At 44.0% G+C, this 14,171-nt stretch overlaps 1 protein-coding gene across 1 annotated transcript in view; it reads left to right on the top strand.

Moving 5' to 3' along the window:
- The window catches only part of LCLAT1 (lysocardiolipin acyltransferase 1), a 188,445-nt gene extending 180,122 nt beyond the window's left edge, over positions 1-8,323 (top strand). Inside the window, exon 6 of the mRNA XM_065401896.1 lies at positions 7,821-8,323. Within this exon, the coding sequence (XP_065257968.1) occupies positions 7,821-8,323 (503 nt within the window). The remainder of the gene's footprint in view (positions 1-7,820) is intronic.
- The last annotated feature ends 5,848 nt before the right edge of the window (positions 8,324-14,171 follow it).

The raw sequence follows: 14,171 nt of genomic DNA, 5'->3' as shown, positions 1-14,171 counted from the left end.
CTTCAGAAGTTAATAAATGCCAGTTTTCTCAAGCCTGCCTCATTAGGCACAGACAACTAGTCTGAGCTACAAACAAGTACTCATGCCTTATTCAATTATTGTCTCATTGGAAACAGTCTTAGTGGTAATTAGAGCAACATGACTCTTAAGCCGCATTATGGCTTGCACTTGAAATGTGCAAAAGCAGGTGCCGTAAGAAGGGATTTAAATTCAGTGGGGGAAAATACTACCTGCTGCCTGACTAACCTAGTTACGTGCCCCATAGTAACAGTAAGCTGCAGTTTGATGCAGTTCCCATCAATGACATTCTGCTAATGCCCCACTTACGAGGCCACTCTGCAATCCTCCCATACTAATAGAAATGTGGGCCATTCTCTAGAGTGATATGGTAAGATATTGGATGTAACATGCATGAAGTGAAACAAAGCCCAGTAATCTAAAACTTCTCCATGTTTCCTTTCCTGTACTCAGCCCTACTACCGTTCTCCGCCTGGGGCGTGTCCTGCCATCTTGAAAAATTAATTCTGATGAGCTAGAGCTTAGTTCTGTCCTTTGTACATAGTCTCCTCTCCCCTTTCTGGTTGCTCCCAGCGGTCATTCCTTATTTGCCCACTGTAGTCCCTTCTTAGCTGCTTCTAGCATACGACTTGTCCCCATCATATCTTGAGCCTTGTCCATTTCTGGTTGCCCTGCAGCTCTCCTGTACCCCACTCTGTCCACTGTCACCTTCCTTCTTTTGTTGGCTGACAGGTAATTTCCATTCATTCTGAGCCATATGCTGTTAGTAAGTTTCCACCCTGCACGTAGGATGAGCCTGCATTGGGGGGGAAGACAGAGGCAACAATAAGGAAATGGTTGCAGTGAAAGTGTGCTGAGCTGGGTGCCCTGCTCAAAAATTAGCTGCCCCAGACAGGGCCGGTGCAAGGAAGTTTCGCACCCTAGGCAAAACTTCCACCTTGCACCCCAGTCCTGCAGCAGTTCCCCACCCTCCACCCCCTGCCCTGAGGTGCCCCCCCCCCGGGGAGCCGTGCGGCAGCTCCTCACCCCAGCTCACCTCTGCTCCGCCTCCTCCCCGAGCACGCCGCCCTCGCTCTAATTCTCCTCCCCTCCCAGGCTTTTGGCGCCGCAAGCCTGGGAGGCGGGAGAAGTGGAGCAGCGATGACGTGCTTGGGGAGGGGGCGTAGCAGAGGTGAGCTGGGGTGGGGAGCCCTGTGGCAGGTCCCCCCCCCCCTCCCGCCCTGAGGCACCCCCGCGGCAGCTCCTCACCCCCCCCGGCCCGGGGAGCCGTGCAGCAGCTCCCCACCCCAGCTCACCTCTGCTCCGCCTCCTCCCCGAGCACGCCGCCCCCGCTCTAATTCTCCTCCCCTCCCAGGCTTGCGGCGCCAAACAGCTGATTGGCGCTGCAAGCCTGGGAGATGGGAGAAGTGGAGCGGCTACCATGCACTCGGGGAGGGGGCGTAGGAACTCTGTAAAAAAAAATTGGGGGCACCGCTTTTTGGCGCCCCCTAATCTTGGCGCCCTAGGCAACCGCCTAGTTTGCCTTAATGGTAGCACCGGCCCTGGCCCCAGATGCCGTCATTAAAGGAGTTTCACCCCTTCTGAAGGATGTTTCTAGTTTCTGGGATTTACTTTATCTGTTGCAGTAAAATTTGAAAGCAGGTTCATTCAGATAGCACTTGGCTGTGATAGTGTTGCCCTTTTCATGTTAATAGATGTCACTGATGAATCAGTGGAAAACATTCAGAACCTTTTTGTTAAAGTATGCAATGTAGATCCAGCAGCTTACTGCAAATAATAGTAGGAGAAGGCACGCTCCTTTCAATAGCTATTAAATAATTGGCTGGAAATTGTCATCGCCACATGCTTGCCCTGCCAGAGAATTAAAACCTCCCAGACAAGGGACACGTTTAGAAGGCTCTAATCCTTCTGCATATTAAATCATATATGTCTGTATTTCCTATATCTGATATGTTTCTATGCTTTTTGGTATGCTGAGCCTGTCTTTGAAGTGCCCGAGTCATTTCTTCTGAAGTAGTTCTGATGTGCTTATCACCGTGATATGTTGGGGAAACAGTGGTCTAGTAGTTCAAACATGTGGCTGGGAGTCAGGAAACCTGGGTTCTGGCCTGAGTCACTGGGTAAGTCTTTTAGCCATTCTTTGCCTCAGTTTCCCCTCTGCATCATAGGTAAACGTTACTGATCCCATCTGTATATAATACTTTGAGATCTGCACTATATAATTAATGTACAGAACCAAAAGCATGCTAGGCACTTTGAAGTATAGATAAGACCTGGTCTCTGCTCTGAAGGTTTCTGTCTAATGTCAGACATGATGCAACAAAGCAGGTGGGGAATTTAACAAAATAGTAGTGAAGAGTTTTGTAAGAACAACAGAATGGGCATCAGTAATATTACATGAATATTCAGCAAAGGCTAGTACACAGCATGATGCAATAAATAAAACTAGATGTCACAATGTGTGTGGAATATTATCTATTATTTGTGTAGTATCTTGATTGTTAAAAACATCTGCATCATGCCATCTAGAAAGGGTGATAATGGCAAACTGATTGCTCAGCAGACACATGGTGGAAGTGGAGGGTGGAGAGCTGTTGTGTCTTCAGTTAGATGGTATCTCTTCCTTGGTATAGTACAGGGGTCGGTAACCTGCGGCACGCATACCAAAGGTGGCACGTGAGCTGATTTTTAGTGACACTCTGCTGCCAGCCGGGGTCCTGGCCGTCAGCCCCTCTCAGCCCGCTGCCAGCCTGGATGGATGGAACCCTGGGCCTGCAGTGGGCTGAGCGGGACCGGCGGCCAGGACCCTGGCTGGCAGGGGCCAGCGGATGGAACCCTAGACCGGCAGCGGGCTGAGCGGCTCAGCCCGCTGCCGGTCTGGGGTGCCGTCTGCCACCCACGCTGCCGGACTGGGGTTCCGCCTGCTGGCCCCTGTAAATGTAAAATGTATTACTGGCACGTGAAACCTTAAATTACAGTAAATAAATGAAGACTTGGCACAGCACTTCTCAACTAGTATAGTATTTGCCTGTTAAGGGTTTTGCTGGGTCCATTCCTAAGTTGGATTCGCATTGAGCAGTGGTGTTCAAGCACTCTTGCCTTAAGGCCTTTCCTCTGATACAGATCTAGTCATAGTTATTGCACCCACGAACAGCCCTTCATCTTTTTAGTTTCTAACTCAACCTATTCTGCTCTGAGACAACCAACAAAATAAAAGCAGCAACACCCGATAAATTACAGTGCTGGCAGAACTTAACTTTAATGTCACGTCGAGTGCACTGGGCACCTATTTTTAGATCAGTTCTAGACTAGCCAAGTTTGCTTTATCAAATCTAAAAAGAATGTTGTCTGGTATGAAGCAGCAGGGTGAGAGGATATATGGAATAGTGCACTGTTCTAAAAATTAGCATTAATGCACAGGTACAGCAGTAAAACTCATCTTAATAACATTTGTCCAAGCAAGCGGATTGATTTGATTAGACATAGTAATCAAAGGGCTGGGTCCTTTTGTCAATGTCCCCCTTTAATTGCTAATCCACAATTGCTTTTAAAAGTGCATTCAAATGCTTAGCTATACCCAGTGTAACCAAAGCTTTGTTTATCTCCCAGGTTTGTACTTTGTTGTTGGGTCAGGGCCGGCCCACAACATTTTGGCACCTGAGGCGGGGAGCTCAAATGACGCCCCCATGCCCCCTCGCTTGGGCCAAAACTTTGAAAGGTCTCAATTCTGCCTTCTTCCTGTTCTACTCCTCTCATGGTACTGCTCTGCTACCTACCCCAATAAAGGAGAACTAACAACTTAATATACCTTGTTCAAAAATTTTAAGTAACACTTAACTTTCAAACGCCTGAACAGCAAATGTAACTTTTCTTGTCTGCATAGTAAACACTGGCATTTCTTGTCTGCATAGTAAACACTGGCATTTTTATCTGTTTGAATAATCTAAGTGGTGCTTTCCGTGCCTTCTTGGTTGCAAAGATTTGAACTGCTTCCTGAAGGTCCACAGTCTGGGCCAGCTCATGCTCTATTGAGATGGTTGCAAGGCCGACCAGCCTCTCCTGTGTCATTGTGGAGCATAGATGTGTTTTTATTAACTTCAGCTTGGAGAAGCTACGTTCTCCAATGGCAACTATTACAGGAGGTGTTAGAAGTATGTGCAGAGCAACAAAAGCATTTGGAAAGAGGGTGGTTATCTTATTTGTGCACATATATTCCAGAACAGCCTTTAGAGTTGATCCTGCTGAAATGTATCTTGAAAGGGCGCATGTCATCATGTGTCAACACTGTCTCTAGTGCCCTGCATTGCTGGTGTAGGTCTTCTTCAAGTATAGTGAGGAGTTTTGGAATATCATACAACATCCCAAATATACTGCTGTGTTCCTTGAGCTGCATGAAATGTTCTTCGACTGACTGTATTGCACAATCTAGCACTTGGTTAAAGAATTCAACTTTGAATTGTTGTTCCGGGTCCCTTATGGGATTATCCCGTGCCTCGTAATCAAAATGTCGTCTTCAGTGACTCTTGTATTCTTGAATGGGTGGGAAAATAGCTTCAGTGTGAAGTTCCTCTGCCAACTTCTGTGCAGAACGTTCTTCAGAACGTTTTGAAATCCCTCATCTGACCGGTAAGACTGTAGGTATGACTTTGCTTTGTCCAGTTGTTTCATTGCTCCAGATATATCAAGGTCAACATCTTGGAGTCTCTTGCTTACAACATTTATTTCAAACAGTATGTCATGCCACAACACTAAGCCACACAGAAATTTGAAGTTATGTATGTTTCTGGTGATTCCATTTCCCTCTGCCACTGTCCTCCCACGAACAGTTCCTGTCATAGCATTATCCTCCATAATGGCAACTATGGCATCATCTATCTTCCCAATTTGGTGTTTGATAGGCTTTATCGCCTCCACTCGACTTTCCCATCGTGTGGCACTTAGTGGTTTCAGTGCCAGAGAGGATGTTCCCAGATGTTGCTTCAAAATTTGCCATCGATGAGTTGATGCAGAAAAAAATACATAGATGCTTTGAATTACATTAAAAAATTCAGCAGCCTCACTAGAAGCTGATGCTGCATCACTGACCACCAAGTTCAATGAACGAGAACTGCATGGGACAAAAAAAGCTTGAGGGTTTAACTCTCGGATCCGTGTCTGCACTCCTCTGTTTTTTCCTCTCATGTTGGCACTATCGTAGCCCTGACCTCTCATGTCAGCTATCGCAATTCCCATATCTTCCAGCTTTTTAAGAAGCACATTTGTCATACCAGCTCCTGTAGTATCATCAATGTCAATAAAATTCTAGAAAATGCCCTCTGACAGGCACCATTGCAGGGACATTTTCACTAGGTTCTGTTGTTACAAAACACACCATTAAAGTCATTTGTTCCGTACGGCTGATGTCAGGTGTGCAGTCCAAAATAACAGAGTAATATCTTGCTGTCTCCAGATCTGCCACAATTTTCTGTTTGACTTTTGTTGCCAGTAACTGTATGATCTCATTTTGAATTGTTATTCCAAGGTAGTGGTGTGTGTACATTTCTTGGGTGGTGACTCTTCTTAGATGCTCCTGGAGTACAGCATCAAACTCAGCCATCAGCTCCACAATTTTAAGGAAGTTTCTATTGTTTGGCACATACAGCTGATCTGAAGTGCCACACAGTGCTAGGTTTTGGGTAGCAAGCATTCTCACAATGGCAATGAGCCTTTTCAGAACATTTTGCCAGTAAAGAGACTCTAATGCAATCTTCTCTTGATGCTGATCATCTATGGTGGCCTTTATTAACCTTATTCTCATCTCAAGCTCTTTCCACCTATGGAATGCTCTCAGGTGATTTGCTGCCTTCTCATGGCATGCCAGTTTTCTAGCCAGATTTTTCCAGTCCTTTGTTCCTGTAGAACCCAATGTGGCTGGAACATTAGACTAGAAGAGTTTGCAACAAAAACAGTATGCAGCATTCTGGGTTTTTGAGTACATAAGCCATGGCCTCTCCACTTTGTCACCATTGGGGATTTCCCGCCAGTAATGTGTTGGATGGAAACTTCTATTTTCATTGTCTTTGGGGAACATGAAGTTTTTCACTTGCTGTGGCCAATGCAGTACAAGGAAGTCCCTCAGGCTACTGCTCAAGTGGGTCCACAGTCCGGGATCATCTAGACTTAAGGAACTAAACTCAGCAACAGCTGTTTCTTGCGCCTCCACCACACTCTTCTCTGTTCTGCACTTTTCTTCAGGAATGTGCTGGTTACATCCATTTGAGATGGAGATATGGATGCTGCAGTAGCTGCCAGGTCACCTGCACTCTGACTAGCTGGAAGATCCGGCATCTCCTCACCACTCACATCCTCACTGGGGCCGGAAGGCTCACCGTGAACATTTGTGTCTATGTATCTCAGGAGAGTTCCTTCCTGCTTAGATAGAAAAGCTTCCTTCCTTTCTTTCTTTTTCTGAATGCTGCCCCAGAGGGGTGTTTTCTTCTTTCACTCATGACTGCTGTTCTGTGCCAGCTATAGTGGCTCTCAACACTCAATTGAAGGGGACAAATAAGCAGGCTGGTAGCAGGGCCTGAGTGAGGGAAGATATCAGCATCTTAAGGGCCTGACTGGCTCCTACTACTTCAGTTGGCTGCCTGTTCTCCTCAAGTGGGTTCAGAGAAGCAGCAGGAAACAGGAAGCTCCTTGAGAAGCTGGTGTTAATCAGTCCAGGCTCCTGGGGGTGCTAGAGAGGTATATAAGAGGCTCCCCCTCATCTCTCTCCCTGCAGCTTCTGCTGCTTTCTGTTATTCCCTCTCACCTTTTCTCCTGCCTGCTTGTTATGTCTCTTGTGCCCTCCTTCCTCCAGCACAGCACTCCATCATCTCTGTGCATCTAGAGCAGAGAGAATACATATGCACCAGCAGCAGACACAATTTTATATACTCTGGCTCCTAGCAGCGCCCTCCCCCCTCCCCATAGTCTGGCACCTGAGGCGGCCGCCTCAGCTCGCCTCATGGTAAGGCCAGCCCTTTGTTGGGTTCTCAAGATCTGGAATGCCATGAAGAGTCCTCAGTCTCTAGCAAAGGCCATTTCTAGCTGGCACTCAGAGCACTGACTATTTACGTTTAAAGGGGCTGTGTTAATTGCAGTACGGTACCTGCAAAGCTGTCCCCCATCCTCTAAAGTGCAGTAAAGGGACTCCTGATTTAATGAACTTCTGATCATTTTTCTGCTGTATATTTGTATGTGCTCCCCTCCCCCCAAGACTGGCAATAAATTAGGATTGTACTTGTACTGCTCTGAGTCAAACTTTAAACTGGATTCTTTTGCAATCATTATAGTTATTGTACAATGTGTTACAGTTGTTAGGTCAAAGATAATTTCAGTTTACAATGTAGTGATGAATGTTCTTCAAAAGTATGTGACCACAGAAAAAAACAGTAAATTGAACCCTATTTTGACTTGAAAAAGATCAGGCATGTGTATCCTAATCTCTCATTGAAATAAGACTTTATCCTTTTACCTATTCTGTTTTAGAATCCTGGATTAGTATTTCTTCTAGTGAATGTTATTTTGTCCCTACAGGTTTTTGCTGTAATCCAGAGACAGAAAAAATAGAACGGTGATTAGGAAATATTGACTTGCTACCCTTAAAATATTATATTTATATAAGTAGAATACTCTGTACTTGCTAATGAATCTTTGTGAATTCTACCATGATTTTGAGTTTTCAATTGTACTATGAAGCTCTAATCAGTGGTAATTGTCGTAGAAACTGTCCATTGCAGTGTCTATATTTATCTTGTTCTCAAAAATGTTTCTTGTAGGTAATAACCTTGATGCTATTCATGACATCACTGTGGCATACCCTCAAAACATTCCACAAACAGAGAAGCACCTTCTGAATGGAAACTTCCCAAAGGAGATACATTTTCATGTCCATAGGTATCCAGTACAGACTCTGCCAACTTCCAGGGAAGAGCTGCAGCTCTGGTGCCAGAAGCGTTGGGAAGAGAAAGAAGAGAGACTCCAGTTGTTCTACGAAGGTGAAAAGTACTTTGATGTAACAGGGCGAAGCATAATTCCACCTTGTAAATCTGAGCTCAGGGTCCTAGTGGTTAAATGCATCTCGCTTCTGTACTGGACATTGTTCACACTAGCTATGTTTGTGTTGCTGTACTTGTACAGCTTTGTGCGATGGTATTGTGTGACTGCGGTTGTCATTTTTGTTGTGCAACAAAAAATATTTGGTGGGTTGGAAATAATTGAACTTGCACGTCACCGATATTTTAATAAACGACAGAATGGATATGGCAGGAAAACAGAATAACAAGTCTAATGCTGTTATGGGAGAGGGAGGTAAAGGATGTTTTTGAGACTTACCACAGACTTTGTAAACAGGGAAGCGTTTTTGCATGAGAATTGTCTTTTTTTTAACTACCGCCATTATTTGTTAAAGACATTTTGCACTTATTCTGTGAAAAAGACATTCTAGTTACTGCTATGTGTGAAAATGATAGTTTTTATCTTTGAATGTAATTTCTATATTGCTCTTGCAAGCAGCTAGCAACTGCAGCGTACTGTAGCTATGAAACAACTTGCTGGATTATTTAACAATCATTAGGATGTTAATAAATGTGAGGTACACTGAACTTTTTAAAACTGCAGATCCAAACTGGTCAGCTAAGGGAGACAGATCTGTGATTCCCGTACAATCGTGTTGGCCTAAACTAAGCACCAGACTTGCTCATTTAATGACTAACACGTGTGCACACGTGCAGTCCTAACATGTTCACATTATTTTAAACCCTGTTCCCCCACACTTCCCCAAACATGACTGAGCATACTGCTACCCAACCTAGCTGAAGAAGTGAGAAACTAGATGGGGATTCTAACTTGGGCATCTCATGTTGTGGTGCAGGTAGGGCCATCCACTCTGCCCCACTCTGACTCTAAATTGATTTTTTGCAAGACCTACATTTCTAGGTTTTGCTCCCTCAATGTGCTGTACGGCTGTCACCTGTGTAATAGCCCTTACCTGTGGGAGACTTGCACATACTGTAGTACTTAGAGCTGGTCCTTCTGCTGAAGCAAAACCAGCTGGGGGCATGTTGTATTTGCTAAACAGCTGGCAGATGTTAACAATTTCTCCCTATAGAAGAAACCTGTCTGAAAACAATACATATTTTTTGGAGAAGGTGAGAGGTCTTTTATTTGAAGCTGCTACTCTGGCTTTTAAAATGTTTCCCTAGTCGTTTTAATCTTTAATGTTTACAGTCGGAAGACTGCTTTTTTCTGTATGCACATCAGTGTGACCCTCTAAAATTCAGCCAGGGCCACAGTTGGTTATCTATAGTTATATGACAAGAGAAGTGTCTCAGCCTATCACAGAACAGGACAATAAAGCTACACTATTTCTCTTCCCAAACACAATATCCTTCTTCACTACCCACTCACGTCATTCCTCTTCTACTCAGGCCACTCCTCTGCACAATCTTTCACTGGTTAGACTCTCCCATAGAAAATTTATCCAAGGTCCTCTCCTTTTATGCGGCATTGGTGGAAAGTCAGAGAAATCAAAGGTTTTAGGCCTTTCAAACCCTTACAAGGTAGCGGATGTTGGATTTTTCTGATGGGGCTGGTTCCTTGTCACATAATAGGAACAACATTCATGGCAGCGAAGTATATGGAATAAACAATTCCAGCACTTAAATTCCTCCGCTTGGCTTTGGCGGTCAACCTCAAAACAGTGCATTGCTTTGTATATTCCAGTGCCACAGAATACCCCTTTCTTAATAAACACTTTCTTCTCGCTGCACAAAAGACGTCTGAAAATGTTATCTATATCAAGGTAGTCTGGCTCACTATGTGGAGTTATTACTTTGAAATTTAGACATCTGCAATGAAGAGTTTGTCATGTACAAAACTGAACCACTCAAATACTGGTTCATCATTGCAGACAAATCATTTTTCTTTTAAATCTCAATACTAGGCATGTTCTTCAGTGCATTTGAATCTAGGGCCACTGTTGGATGAAATTGCCTACCTATATTTAACTGTCCCTTCCAAGGTGACAGCTGTTTTTAATCCCTGCTCATAGCGACTAATTAGTTATTATGCACAAGTACTTGAAACCATCTGTTTTACTCCATGAATTTTTTTAAAATCTTTTTTCTTTTCTAAAAATGGCTTCTAATTGAGGCTTAAGTCTCGTAACAAACTTCCTCTTGTTATATTTAGAAATGCATGAATAAATAGCTTGATGGCTGGCATTGCACTGTCATGAATGCAGCAGCAAAGGACAGTCTTTCTGCCCTGGGGGGGATGTTTTGAATGCAGTTCTACTCTAGCAAAAATATGGTGCTGTTTACATTTACATCCCATCGTTTTCTTTAAGATAACGCTCAATTTTGGTTCAACTCCCTGCACTTCCAGCTATCTCACATCCTGCACTGGGGAAAAAAAAGTCTTTTTTGTCTAATTTAAAGGCTTTTTACCTGTCCAAGACTTGGACTCTTCATTCACGCCTGTAATAACAATGATTGCCTGCTCCTAGAGCCGTAACGTAGATCCCAAGTGAGGATTGCAGAGCGCAGACTTCACATCACTAACACACAGACAGGCTGCATTCCTTTCTGCCCTTACATGACCTTTGGGATGCCATAAAGTGAATCCGAAACCTAAACTGGAGTCTTGTTCGCTCACATTTCTACTACATTTTTAAAGTCTATTTTGTTACAGAGTTAGAATTTTGAACAGTGGCCTTTAAAGGGACACTATACATCGCATTGAGGCCAAATTTGAAATATACCCTTACTGTGGGAACCATCCTCCAAATTGTAACTTGAATTACTCTCTCTTTCGTGTATTCACCATTGTCTTTTTTTTTTTTTTTTTAAATGAAGAGCCACAAGTTTAGTGGCCTGGTAAATACTACATGTTAGGATTGCCTGACCCAACAACACAGAGCTGCACAAGTTAAGTAAAAACCCCACTTCTCACAAGCAGAGTTGACCTCACTTCTGAGGCTGATGCACAAAGGTGGAGATTAACCAAAAAGCCACATCTATTTCCAGATCAATTAGAGACGTAAGAAGGAAAAATTGTTTGGAGCCCAGGTAATAAAAAAGGAGAAAGTTGGTGGGAGGCAGGAGACACCTTGCTCAATAGATCTAATCAGAAAATGGGGAAAACTCTTTGGGAAAATGTTCGTTTTCCCCTTCTTATTGAAAATTCACTTTTACCTGGCCATCTTCCAAGAGACGTTTTTTTATTCCACCTTGTTTGTTTAGTTGAAACTCCACACACACAAAGTGCTAGACCGCTCTCTTTTTCACATCTCTTTCCTTTGGAATGTTTTCATTACTGCTGGATTGGAAGGCTCTGGTGCTCTGGGAATCAAACACACTGATCTTTCAAGGGAAGCATATTGGCAGCAAGAGATCTCTCACTTCATTAGCACAATTTCTCAGAGCTACTGTTCTCTTTCCTCCCAATAGCTATGCCCTGGTGCATTTTATAGTCACTCTACTGGGTTAACATGTCCGTTAGATCACACATTTCTTGAGATAAATGATGTGCTTAACTTGCCTTTAAGGGTGCTGTTCATTTTCCTTATTCAAATGTTTCCTTATCAGAATTGTGGGTCTGTTTCTCTTTGCTCAGACAGAAGGTTGAACTGCTCAGTCTGTGTTTGTCACCCAGCTCGTTCATCAGACTGAGACTGATCTTTTTTGCATTGAATGTTAGTAACACAGGAACCATACGTGGGTCTGTAAGGTGTTGTGTTGATCATACTAAATGTAGTCTGTAGTTCTGTGCACTACACCAATCTCAGATGTTTCCAAAAAGGAATCTGTGTTTTTATAGCTTCATTTTATAAGTGCGTTGTATGAAAACAAACACTGGGATACAACAAATCTACAGAATAGCCTTAGTTTTCAAAGTCCACCGATATGTTAGAATGTTTTAGCCATGTATCTGTTACTTTCTGTACAGCAACAATAAAGACTTAGCACATTTACATGTTTCATTTAATTGTTTTCTGAGGTGTAATATCAGTTCTATCAGGTGAAAGTATTCCACATACATCTCTAAGGGACAAACCTTCTCTCCAGTCCTGCAGCCTTTTATTAACGGAGAGTGATTGCTATTAAGGGCCTCAGTCAATAGGGTATGGCTGTTGAGATATTTCAGGGGTCAGCAACGTTCGACACGCGGCTCGCCAGGGTAAGCACCCTAGCGGGCCGGGCCAGTTTATTTACCTGCTGACGCGGCAGGTTCGGCCGATCGCGGCCCCCACTCGCCGCGGTTCACCGTCCCGGGCCAATGGGGGCGGCAGGAAGCCACGGCCAGCACATCCCTCGGCCCGTGCCGCTTCCCGCCGCCCCCATTGGCCCAGGACGGCGAACCGCGGCAAGTGGGGGCCGGCCCGCTAGGGTGCTTACCCTGGCGAGCCACGTGCCGAACGTTGCCAACCCCTGCGATATTTCATTATATACCTTCTGCGGCGTGAGGGAGACCCTGGTGCACGTGTATCTGGAGTGCGCCAGGTTGCAGCCCCTATTCCGAAGAGACACGATCTCACCCAAGGTCTTCCTTTTAACTTGTTTGTGGAAACCCAACACAAAAGAATACACAGCATCCCACAAGCACAGATCCAATTTTTGAGTTTTGTTCCCAGGACTGAGACACTAACACTGCTAGGAAACAGCTGTGGCCTGGAAGAACATGCTGGGTATCGGCATACAGATCTTGTTTCAGACGTATCCTATGCATGAGACTTCAATATGTTTTCACTGTGGGATGTTAAAAAGGTCGGTCTGTCTTGTTACCAGTAGCATCAGGGACAAAAAATAAGTCTGACAAAGGGTTCTAAAATTATTAAAAATCCATTTTTAATTCATTTTAACTCATAATTAATTTACCTGTAAAGTCTCAGAAAACTAATTCAGTACCCAAAGAGTAAGTGCTTGAGGAGGATACACTGTGTTCTTTGTATGAAACAAAGGGGTTGAATCTCTGTGTCAAGAGCAAAACTCATTCTTAGCCACAGCCATGACTGGCAATTCCACACTAGAGGAGTCCTGCCCCCTCAAGTAGCCATATACCAGATTGAAAATGGAAAGAACGGGGACCCTCCTAGTTATTTTAAAAACAGGTATAAAATCGAATGACTTGGGACTTTTTGACAGGTTCAGAGCATTCAAATAACACAAAGCAATTGCTGCTACACCATTGACTGGGTAGTCACCTCTGAAAAGATATTGCTACCTCCCTTTCAGCCTAGATTCAGTTTCAAGTAGCATCTTGGATGCTGTAGGTCATCTGCTTCACATGACATTCAAGAAAACGGATGTAGCCCGGGGGTCCCGCTTTCCACAGCCCCAAACCCTTCTTATTGTTAAAATTCCTTGCTGCCATCCCAGTAGTAGATGAGCCCTTCAGTCCCCAGGAGCATCAGCTCTGACTGAAACTGGTTAGGTCAGACATGCTTCCCAGATGAATTTTTAGATTTTGGTCTCTGCACACAGGAGTTGGTTGCTTCCCGACGAGGGAGGAAAAAATTGGTTCCTATTAGTTGCCCAACCACAGGTATGTGCAAGAGTCTGCAGCCAGCTGGCAGCTAAACTCCTACAAAGGTGACAGCGGGCCTCCACATCCATCTCTAACTCGGTTGGAAAGATTGCCTAGATTGTCAGGACGAACAAGCCACTGAGACTGACAACTGCCCTGTATTCTAAGTATCGCCAATGGGGCTCCAGTAACATTTCTTTTAGTTAAACAAAAAACTTTGCCACAGCATTAAATATGAAAAAGGAAACTAACCTTTTCCTTGACTTATTGCAAGGGAATAGGGCATGAGCCAGACACTCTCTTACCTGTTCTTTTCATGCCTCACTGCTAGCTCAGAATTGTTCCCTATAGTTAATTCCCATGTGCTTTGCATTCTTGTTTTACATGGTCCACAACTTCCCTTGGGAGACTATTCCACAGCCTCATTGATTTCACCATTAGGAAACTTTTACTAATAATCAGCCTAAATTTTCCTTTTAAAAAAAGATGTAAGCCTTGGCCCTACTTTGTAATTCTTTATACTATGCCAAGAGAGTCTTCTCTCACCTTTGGTCAAGTAGCTGTCGACTGTTATGTTTCTGCTTAGTCAAACTATACATATA

Source organism: Emys orbicularis, chromosome 3, assembly GCF_028017835.1.
Source record: "Emys orbicularis isolate rEmyOrb1 chromosome 3, rEmyOrb1.hap1, whole genome shotgun sequence".
In the NCBI taxonomy this organism is placed as follows: domain Eukaryota; kingdom Metazoa; phylum Chordata; order Testudines; family Emydidae; genus Emys; species Emys orbicularis.
The sequence above is the reverse complement of the archived record's forward strand: the minus strand, read 5'-3'. Positions and strand labels throughout refer to the sequence as shown.